The 12114-nt window shown below is 40.1% G+C and overlaps 1 protein-coding gene across 2 annotated transcripts in view; it reads left to right on the top strand.

Moving 5' to 3' along the window:
* The window catches only part of ADGRA3 (adhesion G protein-coupled receptor A3), a 132025-nt gene that overhangs the window by 101531 nt on the left and 18380 nt on the right, over window positions 1–12114 (top strand). For both annotated transcript variants that reach the window (XM_032400098.1, XM_032400097.1), the window contains 2 exons: window positions 7595–7719; window positions 8798–8921. In XM_032400098.1, coding sequence (XP_032255989.1) covers window positions 7595–7719; window positions 8798–8921 — 249 coding nt within the window. The remainder of the gene's footprint in view (window positions 1–7594; window positions 7720–8797; window positions 8922–12114) is intronic.

The following is a 12114-nucleotide window of genomic DNA, read 5'->3' as shown; positions in this document are numbered from 1 at the left end:
TCAGGCTCTGTGCTCAGTGGAGAGTCTGTTTGGGATTCTCTCACTTCCCCCCCACCCCACCCCCCCGCTTGTGTTCACTCACACGCTCTCACTCTTTCTCATAAATAAATCTTAAAAAAAACCAAACAAACCCAGAAAGTGTATTTACCACTAGAAATGATTTTGAAGCGAGCCTGAAGTAGATTTTCCTGAACTCCTTTTTTGGTTTTCTCTGCACCTCAACTAAGTATATACCGTACCCAGCCTCTGGTCAGATAGGCAGAGGAGGGAATAGATTGTTTAGCGGGGTGTGAGGATTGTCTTTCAGTGACCTCCGTCAATACGTCTGTTATTTAGCTCAGCTGACCATGGGTGGAGACTGCAGGAGTCCGACTCAGTCATGTTTGTTTAAGTTATTTATCCTTTTCTTGTGTATAGTTCTTGTTGTTAAGTTTAGACTTCTCCCAGATAGAAGGTGTTTGATATCTGTAATCTTGAGTCTGGTTTCTCTAAGTTCACATTTTATTATTTTGTAGTAACCTTTCACATTCAAGCATGAAGCAATAAAGTATGAAGCATTTTCTTTCAAAGTGTTTTATCGTTCAGGTTTTGATTATAAAATAACCTGAAATTAGAAAGTACTGGAGGAGAAATAATAGAGATACAGCATTGTCTGAACTTTACATAATAAGTAGAGAAAGTTGGGCAAAATAAATGAAACAAAACACACACAAAAGGCATTTTATAGGCTTCACTGTTAATGACATGATACTGTACATGTGAAACTTTTATTTTTATTTAATACTTAAAAGCATCTATTTTTGAACTTCCTAGCTGTTCTTCTAAACTATTTAAATTGGCATAATCCTTTTCTAGAAAGAATAAGCTATTTTATCTTTCATGCTTTTAATCTTTTAAAAAATGTAATACACAATTCTTTAAAGCTAAAAAATACAGTACGGAGATATTTTTCTATTTTCAAAGAATAGCCTTTCTTTTGCTCTTTTAAAATGTAACTGTGCCACCTAGAGGCAGCAAAGTGAAATGTATCTGAAATTGTCAACAAAAATTGTTAACAAAAATTATGGGATTTTTAGAATTGCTAATTAAACATGAAGGCACAGCTGATGGAATTATGCCTACTTTTGAATAAACCTATGTCTGAGATAAAACAGCTATCTTCTAAATTTTGGAAATCAGGTATCTTTTAAATTTTGGAAATCAGCATCTTTTTTCCTTACCTGGCGCTATTTTGAATAATCGATAAAATCCTATTTTTCTTGAAAACTGTCTTAATAGATGGCTTTCTATAGCAAATCTAAATTCCTATTATGGCAGATAAAAACTTTTTCCTGATCGTGCTTAAAAAAACGAGACAAAGAATATATTTGTTTGCAAATCCGGAATAGATACCATGGTTTTGTTCAGTAGATGTCCTGCTGTAACCAGTTGTGTATATCCTAGGTCACAGTGGGAGCCAGAGAAAAAACTTAAGCAGAAATTAGGTCTGCTTGAAATAAATGATCAGAAATAATAGGAATTGAGGCAGAAAGATTCCTGGAAGTTGGGGTTAGTAGGAGACAAAAGAAACCTGAGTAGTAAGGAGGTAATGTGTGGGGTCAGACTATTTGGGTAGTACTGTCGGTGATAGTAGTAAAGATAATATGGCCTCTGTACCGTGATTCCCTTTTGTTACTGTGTTCACACAGAAATACAGGAAACTAGAGAGCTCTCATTTGTTAACTACATCCCTCTAGTGTGGCTTTGAAATTTTGTTTGTATAAAACTTGCTGAATGAAAGCAAACTTCAGCTTCACCTACGCTATAATTAAACATGCATGCTAGCAACATTTTTTATTTATTTATTTATTTTTTTTATTTTATTTTTTTTTTTTTTTTAAAGATTTTATTTATTTATTTGAGAGAGAGAATGAGAGACAGCACGAGAGGGAAGAGGGTCAGAGGGAGAAGCAGACCCCCTGCTGAGCAGGGAGCCCGATGTGGGACTTGATCCCGGGACTCCAGGATCATGACCTGAGCCGAAGGCAGTCGCTTAACCAACTGAGCCACCCAGGCGCCCCTAGCAACATTTTTTAAATATAATTCTTAAATAGGTACTACATTCACAGGGATCAAATGTCTTAGTTATTTCAACACATTAATATATAGTGAAAACTTGACCTCCACCCCTCTCTTCCATTATGGTCACTATCTGGACAAAGTAGGTAACTTGTCACTAATAGAAGTTTCTTGCCTGTTGTTGAAGGGATTTCCATGTATATTGAAACAGAATGAATATCTAGTCCTATTTTCTTCCATTTTTGCATGAATGCTGCATGCTGCAAACATTGTTTCAAACCATGCTTTTTTTCCCCCATGAGACAGTGTATCTTCTGACAGTGATGGTGTCCTTGGAATAATATAACTTATGGTACTTTAGGGTGATATGATGCTGGTGGCTAATTTTCATTAACTGCTTATGTTCTAGGCATTCTCCTGAAGTCTTTACATGCATTAACTTATTTGGTCATTGTGGCTACCTCATGAGGTCTAGTGCTATTATCATTACGCCCAGTTTACAGGTGGAGAAACTGAGGCATAGTAAGGTTAAGCACCATGCCCAACTTTGCAAAGTTAGTGTTGGAATTGGGACTTGAATTTGGACTCCAGAAATCAATGTCTTAGTCACTCCACTAAATCTCCTTTCTGAAATCTTCCTATATCTTCCTCATTCTTTTTTTTTTTTTTTTTTAAGATTTATTTATTTATTCTAGAGGGAGCAAGAGAGAGAGCTCAAGAGCAAGCTTGGGGAGGGTCAGAGCTTGAGAATCCCCAAGCAGACTCTCCGCTGAGCACAGAGCTGGATTCCGGGCTCTATCCCATAACCCAAGAGATCAGGACCCGAGCCGAAACCAAGAGTCTGACTCCCAACCGACTGAGCCACCCAGGCTCCCCAGCTTCATTCTTTTTCACCATTGAACATTATTTTATGTTCCTACCATGACTTATTTAGGTCTTCCTCTGTTTCCAGTAATTGCCTTGTACAATATTATTTCGCATATTTAATAGAAAATCTGCAGGATAAGTTTTCTGAAGTGGTCTCACAGGGGGACCAATTTTGTTCAGTGGGGGTATTGAGCAAAGTGCAAATATAGATCTTAGGTGTATGGTTAATGATTTTTTTAGGTGAATATGCACCTTCGACTACCATCAAGATTAAGATTTTGGCTTGAGCACTTGTTAGCTCTCCTATGCTTCTTTCTGGTTAATCCCAGCACGTCTCATGAGATATCCCCTGTCCCATGTCTGTCACCATAGATCAATTTTGCCTATTCTTAAACTTCATAAAATTGGAATTTTACAGTATATACTCTTTCGTGTCTGGTTTCTTTCCCATCATTACATCTGTGAGATATATCTTTGTTTTTGCATGTAGCAGCAGTGTATTCTTTTTCATTGCTACACAGTTCATTGTAGGAAAATACCAGAACTTGTGTGTTGCACTTTTGATGGGCATTTGAGCTGTTGCTAGGTTTTGGCTCTCAAGAGAAAGCTGCTCTGAGTATTCACGTACATGATTTTTGATGGACATGGGCACTCCGGACTGGAATTACTGGTTGGTAGGTTATCCGTATATTTAGCTTTGGTAGCTTACGCCATACAGTTGACCAACGTGGTCGTTTTGGTTTATAGTCTCAACGGTAATGAGAGTTTTAGGTTTTCCACATCCTTGCCAATGCTTGGTAGTGTAAATCTTTCATTTTAGTCTCTGGTGGTGGTATTATGATGTCGTTGTGGTTTTAATTTGTTGTTCTCTGTTGACTAATGATGCTGAGCACCTCTCCATTTTCTTATTGTCAGTTTGGGTATCCCCTTTTGTGAGGTTCTTGCTCAGATCTTGCCTGTTTTCATTATCTTTGACTTCTAATTTTTTTCTTTCAGTTTTATTGGGATATAATTGACACGCAACATTGTGTAAGTGTAAAAGGTGTACAGCGTAATGACTTCCACGTATTATGAAGTGATCACCACAATAAGTTTAGTTAACATCTGTTACCTCATACAGATACCAAAAAAAGAAAGAAAAGTTATAGGCTCTACACTCTCAGCAACTTTCAAATGTACCGTACAGTAGTGTTATCTTAAAACCGGGAGTCTCTACCTTTTGATTACCTTCACCCAGTCCCCCCCTTCCCCTGTCCCCTGCCTCTGGTAACCACAAAAATGATTTCTCTTTCTTTATGAGGGTTTTTTGTTGGTTTGTTCGTTTTGTTTTGTTTGTTTTTAAGATTCCACATATACATCTTGCCTATTTTTACTTTGGTTATCTGTTGTTTTCTTACTGACTTACAGGAATTCTAGATATGAATGGTGAATGGGAGCTCTTTGTTGGATTTATGTGTTGCAAGTATCTCTCCCAATCCATGCCGGTCTTAATGAGTTAGGGCTGCTGTAACAGAGGACCGTAGGCTGGGGTGGTTTATAAAGGGCAGGAATTTATTTCTCACAGTTCTGGAAGCCTGAAGCCCAAGATCAAGGTCCTACCAGATTCGGTGTCTGGTGAGGGCCCGCTTGCTGGCTCATAGATGGCGTCTTTTTCCTGTGTCCTCACATGGTGGAAAGGGCAAGGGAGCTCTCCGGGGTCCCTTTTATCCAGGTGCTAATCCATTCATGAGGCCACTGTGTCCTGATCACCTCCCAATAGACCCCACCTCTTAATACCATCATATTGGGGATTAGTGTTTCAACATATGGATTTTGGAGGGACACAAACATTCAGTCTATAAAAGTGCCTTTTTCCTTTTTCTCTTAATGTTGTCTTTTTATGAACAGAGTTTCTTAATTTTCCTAAGGTCTTGCTTTTTATAGTTAGTGCTTTTTATATCCTCTTTAAAAAAATCAGGAGTGTCAGACTCTTGGTTTCAGCTCAGGTCATGATCTCTGGGTCATGAGGTCAAGCCCTGCATCTGGCCCCATGCTCAGCATGGATTCTGCTTGGGATTGTTTCTCTGTCTTCCCCCATTCCTCTCCCCCGTTCCCATAAACACACACACACACACACACACACACACACACACACACACGCTTCCTCTCGCTCTCTCTCTCTCTCAAATAAATAAATAAATCTTTTAAAAAAAGAGATAGGTTTTCTTAGCTTAATTTGTTTTCTTTATATCTGATGTCTATAAACCATGGTGAGCATTTGACCCACAGGCCCAGTCCCATCAGCTGCTTTAAGTGGTTAATAAGCACCTGCACAGTAACCTCAGTTTCCCTCTTGGCCCTCAAAGCCTAAAGTACTTACTGTTTGGCACTTTACCCCTTTCCCTGGGTCGGTCTCTCGGCTGGGGTTCTCTTCCATTTGGGTAGGTCATTTTGTGGTGACAATCCAAAATGCCCCAGAAGAAGCATGCCCTGCGGGACCAGTGACAGGAGCAGCTGTGCCTTCCTCCAGTTGGAACTTGGATAAGGGTCTTCGCCCTTTATTTCAACCTCCAGTTTCTTTGTCTATTTCTCTATTCTCTTCACTTGACTTTTGAAAAACACTAATTGCTTTTAAATGTAAATATTATATGCAATGTATTTTGAGAACTGAGTTGGCACTTTGTCTGATGGTTCATTAGATATTATGTGGCCACCTGTGTTTGTTAGCTCTCCGATGAGGCCTGTGGAAGGCACGCTGGCGTGCCCTCCCTCTGGCCCCTGCCCAGACCCTGCCAGGTGATTGGTGGTGTCTTCACCTTATAGGGAGACAACGGCTCCAGACTCAGGTAGCCAGCAAGTGAGTGGTGATGTGTTACTGAACATTTCCTAGAGGAATGTCAAATACGTGGTGCATGGCAGGAGTCTAGAGGCCAAATCTTAGATACTGAATTATCTTATCTGAATAATACCAGTTATTAATTCTGCACTGGAATAGTAGCTCTTTGTAGAAATTGAGAGGAACTGTGTCTGCTTTTACTAGCATCTAACTGGTTCTCATTGCCCCAGTGTTTTTTTGAATTTTCCCATGGATATTCTGGACTTCTGGCAAAATGTGAGTGCATGCAGGCCCGCGGACTATAGACTAACCGTGTGAGCATCTCATAGGGGCAGATGGTGCAGACTTCATGGTGATAGGCTTTTTCTCTTATATTTTCCCTTTTCTGCTACTCAGTTTACAGCCTGTCAGCTCTCGAGGGCTGGGACTACGTTCTGCGTTTTGCTGAGTATCCAGTGCTTGGCATAGTGCCTGGCCATGGTGGGTACCCAATTAACATTTGTCAAATAAATAGATGAATTGCAGGTTTGAGACTCATCACGACGTAGTGGAGCTCTCAGACTAGAATTCAATTTCCCATGTTGTAGCTCCAGTTTCCTATTAACTGTGATTTTTGTCAGGCTCCATGGGCCTCTCTTCATCATTTGTTACAGTGAGGGGCTTGTTAAGGTGTTCTGATACGATCTTTTTAGATCTATAATTTGTATATTGTCGACTTCCGATTCTTCAGGAAGATCTGCCCCCTTTTCTATCTAGCTTTTCTAGATGTGTCAGGCACCTCTGGATTAAAGGTGCATTTACTGTGAACGGCTTCCTTCGTCCAGCTGTCCTTTTGTAGCTTCCAGAGTCCGTTTAGAAGGATAATTTCGGGACAGGATCTGGTGACTCTGCAGCCCCAGTTTTCTGGCATGGGGACCGTGGCTGGGGCGGAGGCACCTGCCCAGCCTGCTTTGGTCCTTTATAAGGAAGGAAGCCTTATGGTGTCGACTGTTTTCATTTTAGTCGGGCACTGTCTGCATTGTGTTCGGGAGGACAGACGTGGCAGCCACGTTCCCTTGGACCAAATGTCGTGATACTTAACCTCTTTGTGCCTCATTTGCTCAGCCTCTACAGTGGGGCTGCTGATGTACCTATAGCTCGTAGAGGTACTCGGTGTAAAGTGCTGGCACGGTGCCTGGATTATGGTAAATGCTTTAGAAGTGATTTGCTGTTATTTACAGTATAGATTTTGAGCTCTTCACTCCCAAAACCGTGTTGCCTTTACCATCTTCAGACATTGTTGCGATCTGATCGTGGGTGTCTCTCCCCTGTGAGGGGCAGCTCTTTAAGGGCAGGAACCACGTCTTACCATTGCGTCCCCAGTGCTTTACCCAACGGTCAGTCCGCTTGTATTTGTTGAACTCGGAGTTGAACTTGACCGCAGATGGTTAGCGAAGCCCGTTTAGGCTTGATTGTCTTGGAGGTACTACTATGCCTTATCACAAGTCTGTTGCTGTCTCTCCATGACCCTCGTAGCAAAGTCAGTATTCAGATTTATCTACATCTCAGATGTAGAGCAAGGGTGTGTGCATGTATAAATATGTACATATGCATGTATGCATATGTATGTACATCTATGCATACATATGTATGGACTTATATACACACACACACACACCCATACGTACATACACCATAAGTAACTTGCACAGTGGAAGTTAGGAAGGCAGAGTAAGGTGTGAAGAAGATAGCATGAAACATTGGTCCTTGAATAAAACAAAGAGATACGAGGGTCAGCGTGTGGTTCGTCCCTGGAGAAAATCTCTGCATGTCCAGAAACGTGCACCTGGAACGGGACTTTCTTTTTTCCCTCAGGACTTGACAGGATCCGAACTCTACGCCCAGGCAGCCGGTCTGCTGCACCCCGTGGTTTATACTACCGCCATCATTCTCCTCTTAAGCCTCTTGGCGGTCATCATCAGTTATATATACCATCACAGGTAAGAAAGGCAACTTGGCAAATGGGGGACTTCGAGTGGAGGGAGTTTATTTCACATCGAATTAGGATAAAACTGAGTTCAACACCATGCTTTCCTTCCGAAGGAAGAGCCATTACTTTAGAATACGTACAAGCTTCCTTCAGTTCATGCAATTCGAGACATAAGGAATTAGTCCAGGAGATGGTCTCTTTGTTTCTGGGAAAGAATATGGGAGGTATGTGTTGGAGGCTGGGAGGTGGGACGGGGGCAGCAAGCGGGCGAGGTGAGCTGGAGGCTTGTTTCCTGTGGCTGTGTCTTCCAGAAGCCGACGGTGGTGGTACTTCTGGTTGATGCCTTTGTGCATGTTGTGATCTTCTTTGTTTTATAGATGGCCCTTGTAAGGCAGTTTGTGGCATTTAAACATGGAGATGGTTTGTTAATTGGAGGAAAAGCTACAGAAACTTTTATTTTATGGTAGGAAATAACGAACTGGAAGGATTTGCTAAGCAGAAATTCACTCTACGAGAGGTTTTGCTAGAATGTATTTTCCTATTTAAGCTGGACTTACATGGCATTTCTTGACATTTAGTGAAGAAACAAAAGGAGATTTTGATATTAAAAGAAAGAAAGAAAGACTTCAACATTCTGTTATGAAAGGCCAGGAGGAAATGTACTGGGCATTTAGACCGTGTTATCCTAGTAGGTCAAGAAAAGCAGAGATCGGCAGCTTGCAGAAATCTCCTGGAAGCAAACAAATAATCCAGCTGTCATAAGACGTGGTAACTAACAGAAGCCCAGATATTTCTTATTATGGAGAATTTGTTTAGCCTTTAGTGGATGCAATAGTTCCATAAATGACTTGTCTTTTTTAGTGCATGAAGTGAAATGTTAAGAAACTGTATTGAGTTAAATGAGGTCTCACATCCTGTGTTTGTGTGTGTGTGTGTCTGATAGTACATGTATTTTAAGTAAAATGTTTAAGCATAAAACATTTATGTTTGGCCTTTTATGCAGTTGGAATTGCTAACTTGCGGATGAATATCATAGCCTCCTGCCTCACATGAACTAGCCTGAATATTCATATTTTTCCTTTTAACAGTTTGATTAGAATCAGTCTCAAGGGCTGGCATATGCTTGTGAACTTGTGCTTTCATGTTTTCCTGACCTGTGTGGTCTTCGTGGGAGGAATAACCCAAACCAGAAATGGCAGTGTCTGCCAAGCGGTAAGTCAGAGTGAAAACCTGAAATGGGAAAAAATAATGACATTAGAAAGTAATTTCATGTTTTATTAACTGTAGAAGGAAGCATGTTTTTTAAAGTTGTTTTTCTTTACAGTTAAACTGAGTGTCTGTCACTCACACGTTTTTAACTGGTGTACTCCCAAGTTTTGAACTGTTATTTCACGATTGGACATGTGACTTAGGGAGCTTGTCTCTTTATCCTTGGGAATTCATTGCTACTTGTTATGTCTTTTATAATGCCGAACATTTAATTTAAAAAATTTGTAAAACCCTGACTTGGGCTAAGAAAAAAGTGATATTTTCTGACAATAGGGTTTTATTTATTTACTTATTTATTTAAAGATTTTATTTATTTATTTGAGAGAGAACGAGAGAGAGAGAGAGAGAACGAGCAGGGGGAGGGGGAGAAGGAGAGGGAGAAGCAGGCTCCCCGCTGAGCAGGGAGCCCGATGCGGGACTCGATCCCAGGACCCTGGGATCATGACCTGAGCCGAAGGCAGACGTTTAACTGACAGAGCCACCCAGGTGCCCTGATAGTAGGGTTTTAAAAATTATTTCATCTATTTATGGAAATAATAGGAATTTGAAAAAGATTTAACTGTAAGATATAAAAATGAGAAGCTTCTCGTGTGGTAAATAAGAAAAATTAAAAATATTCAACTTTTAATTTCAAATAAATTATTATACACGTCACCTTAGTGAACAGTATTCTTCTGGGATATGTATAAAAAAACCAAAACTATTCAACATATGAATAGACATCAAAAATTGTACATATTTCCTATATTTGCCTACTGTTTTCCATATGCATGATAGGAAGTGGTGCCATGTAGTAATTGAGTTCAAACTGCCTGGATTTGGGTCTCAGGTCTACTTTGCTGTTTTTATGGGCAATTTATTTAACTTTTGTTTTAATTGCCAATAAAACATGACAAAAGACTTACCTCTTTACAAACTTTTAAGTGTACAGTTTAATATTAAGTAGAAGTACAGTGTTGCACAGCAGATTTCTAGAACCGTTTCGTCTCGCATGGCTGAAACGCTGTGCCTGTTAAACAGCAGCTTTCCATTCCCTGCCCTCCCAGCTCTGGGTAACCACTGTGTTACTTTCTGTAGCTTGACTACTTAGATACCTCGTCTGAGTGGAATCGTGCAGCGTTCATCGTTCTGCAACTGGCTCGTTTCACTTAGCATAATGTCCTCAGGGTTCATCCGTGTTGTAGCATGGGACAGGATTTCCTTCCTTTTTTATGGCTGAATAATATTCCATTGTACGGATACACCACCTTTTCTTTATCCATTTATCTGCTGATGGACATGTAGGTTGCTTCTATCTCTTGACTGCGGTGAATAAGGCTACAGTGAACGTGGGGGTGCAGAGATCTCTTTGAGATCCTGTGATTTCAGTGTTTAGCTTTTCTGTGTCTCAGCTTCCTCACCCATAAGTTGGGACTAATATTTGAGCTGTCAGATGATGTGATTATTTATATAAAAAAAAAACCCTACCGTAATTTACAGATAAATGATTTGAGGTAATGGGAAGGTTTAGCCAAGAGTGAATCCAAGTTTAACATACAGAAGTTGGATGCAGAAATGCAACTATGAGGAAACATAATTAATGTGAAGATGCCATGTATCAAAGAATATCAGGTACCAAGAATGAATAAAAGATGTTCACTATTTACAGGCAAAATTGTAATAGGTATTTAAGAAGACCTAAATAAATGATATACTAGGCCCAAGGACAGGAAGTGTTACTATTAGAAAGATGGCAGTTACTCTGAAATTAATATATACATAAGAGAGTTTTTCACAAAACACAATAAAATGGTTTTTAAATTTACATTAAAAGCAAAGGACCAAAGATAAAGATAGCCAGGACACTTCTGCAAAGGAAGAGTAGAGCAAGGTGACTGTCCTTCTAATCATCAGAACTTAGGAGGCTCTCGTCATTAACACTGCGGCATTTGGGGTAGCGAGAGACATGGACCAGCACAGTTGAACAGAGACTCAGAAGCAGACCCATGTGCAACTCTGGTGTGAGACCAAGGTTTGCATGCTCTTCAATTGTGGCGAAGAGAGACCTCTGTGCAGCATAAAGGAGCTGGGGAAAATCCATGTGGAAAAACATTACAGTGGATCTGTAGTCATGCCTTATAAAAAATGTCAACTTCAGGTGGATTAAAAAACTACCATGGCCAAGCCAAAATGTTAAAATTCACATTAGAAAATATCACAGTCCTTGGGTAGGGATTTCTTAAATACGACACTAAAAGGCATTGACTAGAAGAGATAATTTTAACCAAATTAAAAATAAGAGCTTTTGTTAATTAAGATTCCTTAATGAAAGTGGAAAGACAAGCTAACAAATTGGAAGACGCTCTTCTTAATACATACCGCTGAAAAGGCATTGGAATAAAAAATACATTAAGAACTATAATCAACGAAAATGCCACAAACAACCTAGTAGAAAAAGTGGCGAGAGTGGACAGACTTTTCAGAGAAGAGGATACACAGAGTCCGTATCTGTGGGAAGAGGTACTCAGCATGATTGGTGGTCATGGAGATGCGAATTAAGACAATGAGGTAGCATTTATGCCTTTTCTGTCAGCAAAAAGTCAAGCCTGACAATGCCAAGTCGTGAAGAACATGTTGGGTCCGCATGTTTTCTGTGTCGTGGGTGGGAATGTTAAGCGGATGATTCTGGGAGGCTTTGCGGTCTGAGGTTAACCATGCATAGACCCTGGGACCCAGCAGCCCCATTCCTGACTCCAGAGTACGCTTGCCCATATGTAACAGACCTGTGTCTAGGAGTATACACGTGCATATGAATATTCATAGCACTGTGCCCAATAGAGAAAACCTGGAAGCAGCCCAAATGCCCATTGGTGACAGAGTGAGTGAATAAACTGTGATATTATGCAACAGTCAAAACTAATGAATTACAACAATGTGTAACAATATGAGTAAGTCTTAGGAATATATGTGAAAAAATTAAGTCCCATAAATTACATCCACCCTGCTGTCTTTTTTTTATAAAGCAAGAAGTAACTAAAATGAAACCGCTCACTTTTAAGGAAAATATGTGGATCCAATAAAACTGTAGAAGGAAGGCAAAGGGATGTTAAACAGAAGATAGAGAGTAATGATTACCTTGGGGGAAGGGGATTATATT

The sequence above is a fragment of the Phoca vitulina genome, unplaced genomic scaffold (assembly GCF_004348235.1).
Source record: "Phoca vitulina isolate PV1807 unplaced genomic scaffold, GSC_HSeal_1.0 scaffold3, whole genome shotgun sequence".
Taxonomy (NCBI): domain Eukaryota; kingdom Metazoa; phylum Chordata; class Mammalia; order Carnivora; family Phocidae; genus Phoca; species Phoca vitulina.
Note: the sequence above shows the minus strand (reverse complement) of the source record. Positions and strands in the feature narration are given on the sequence as shown.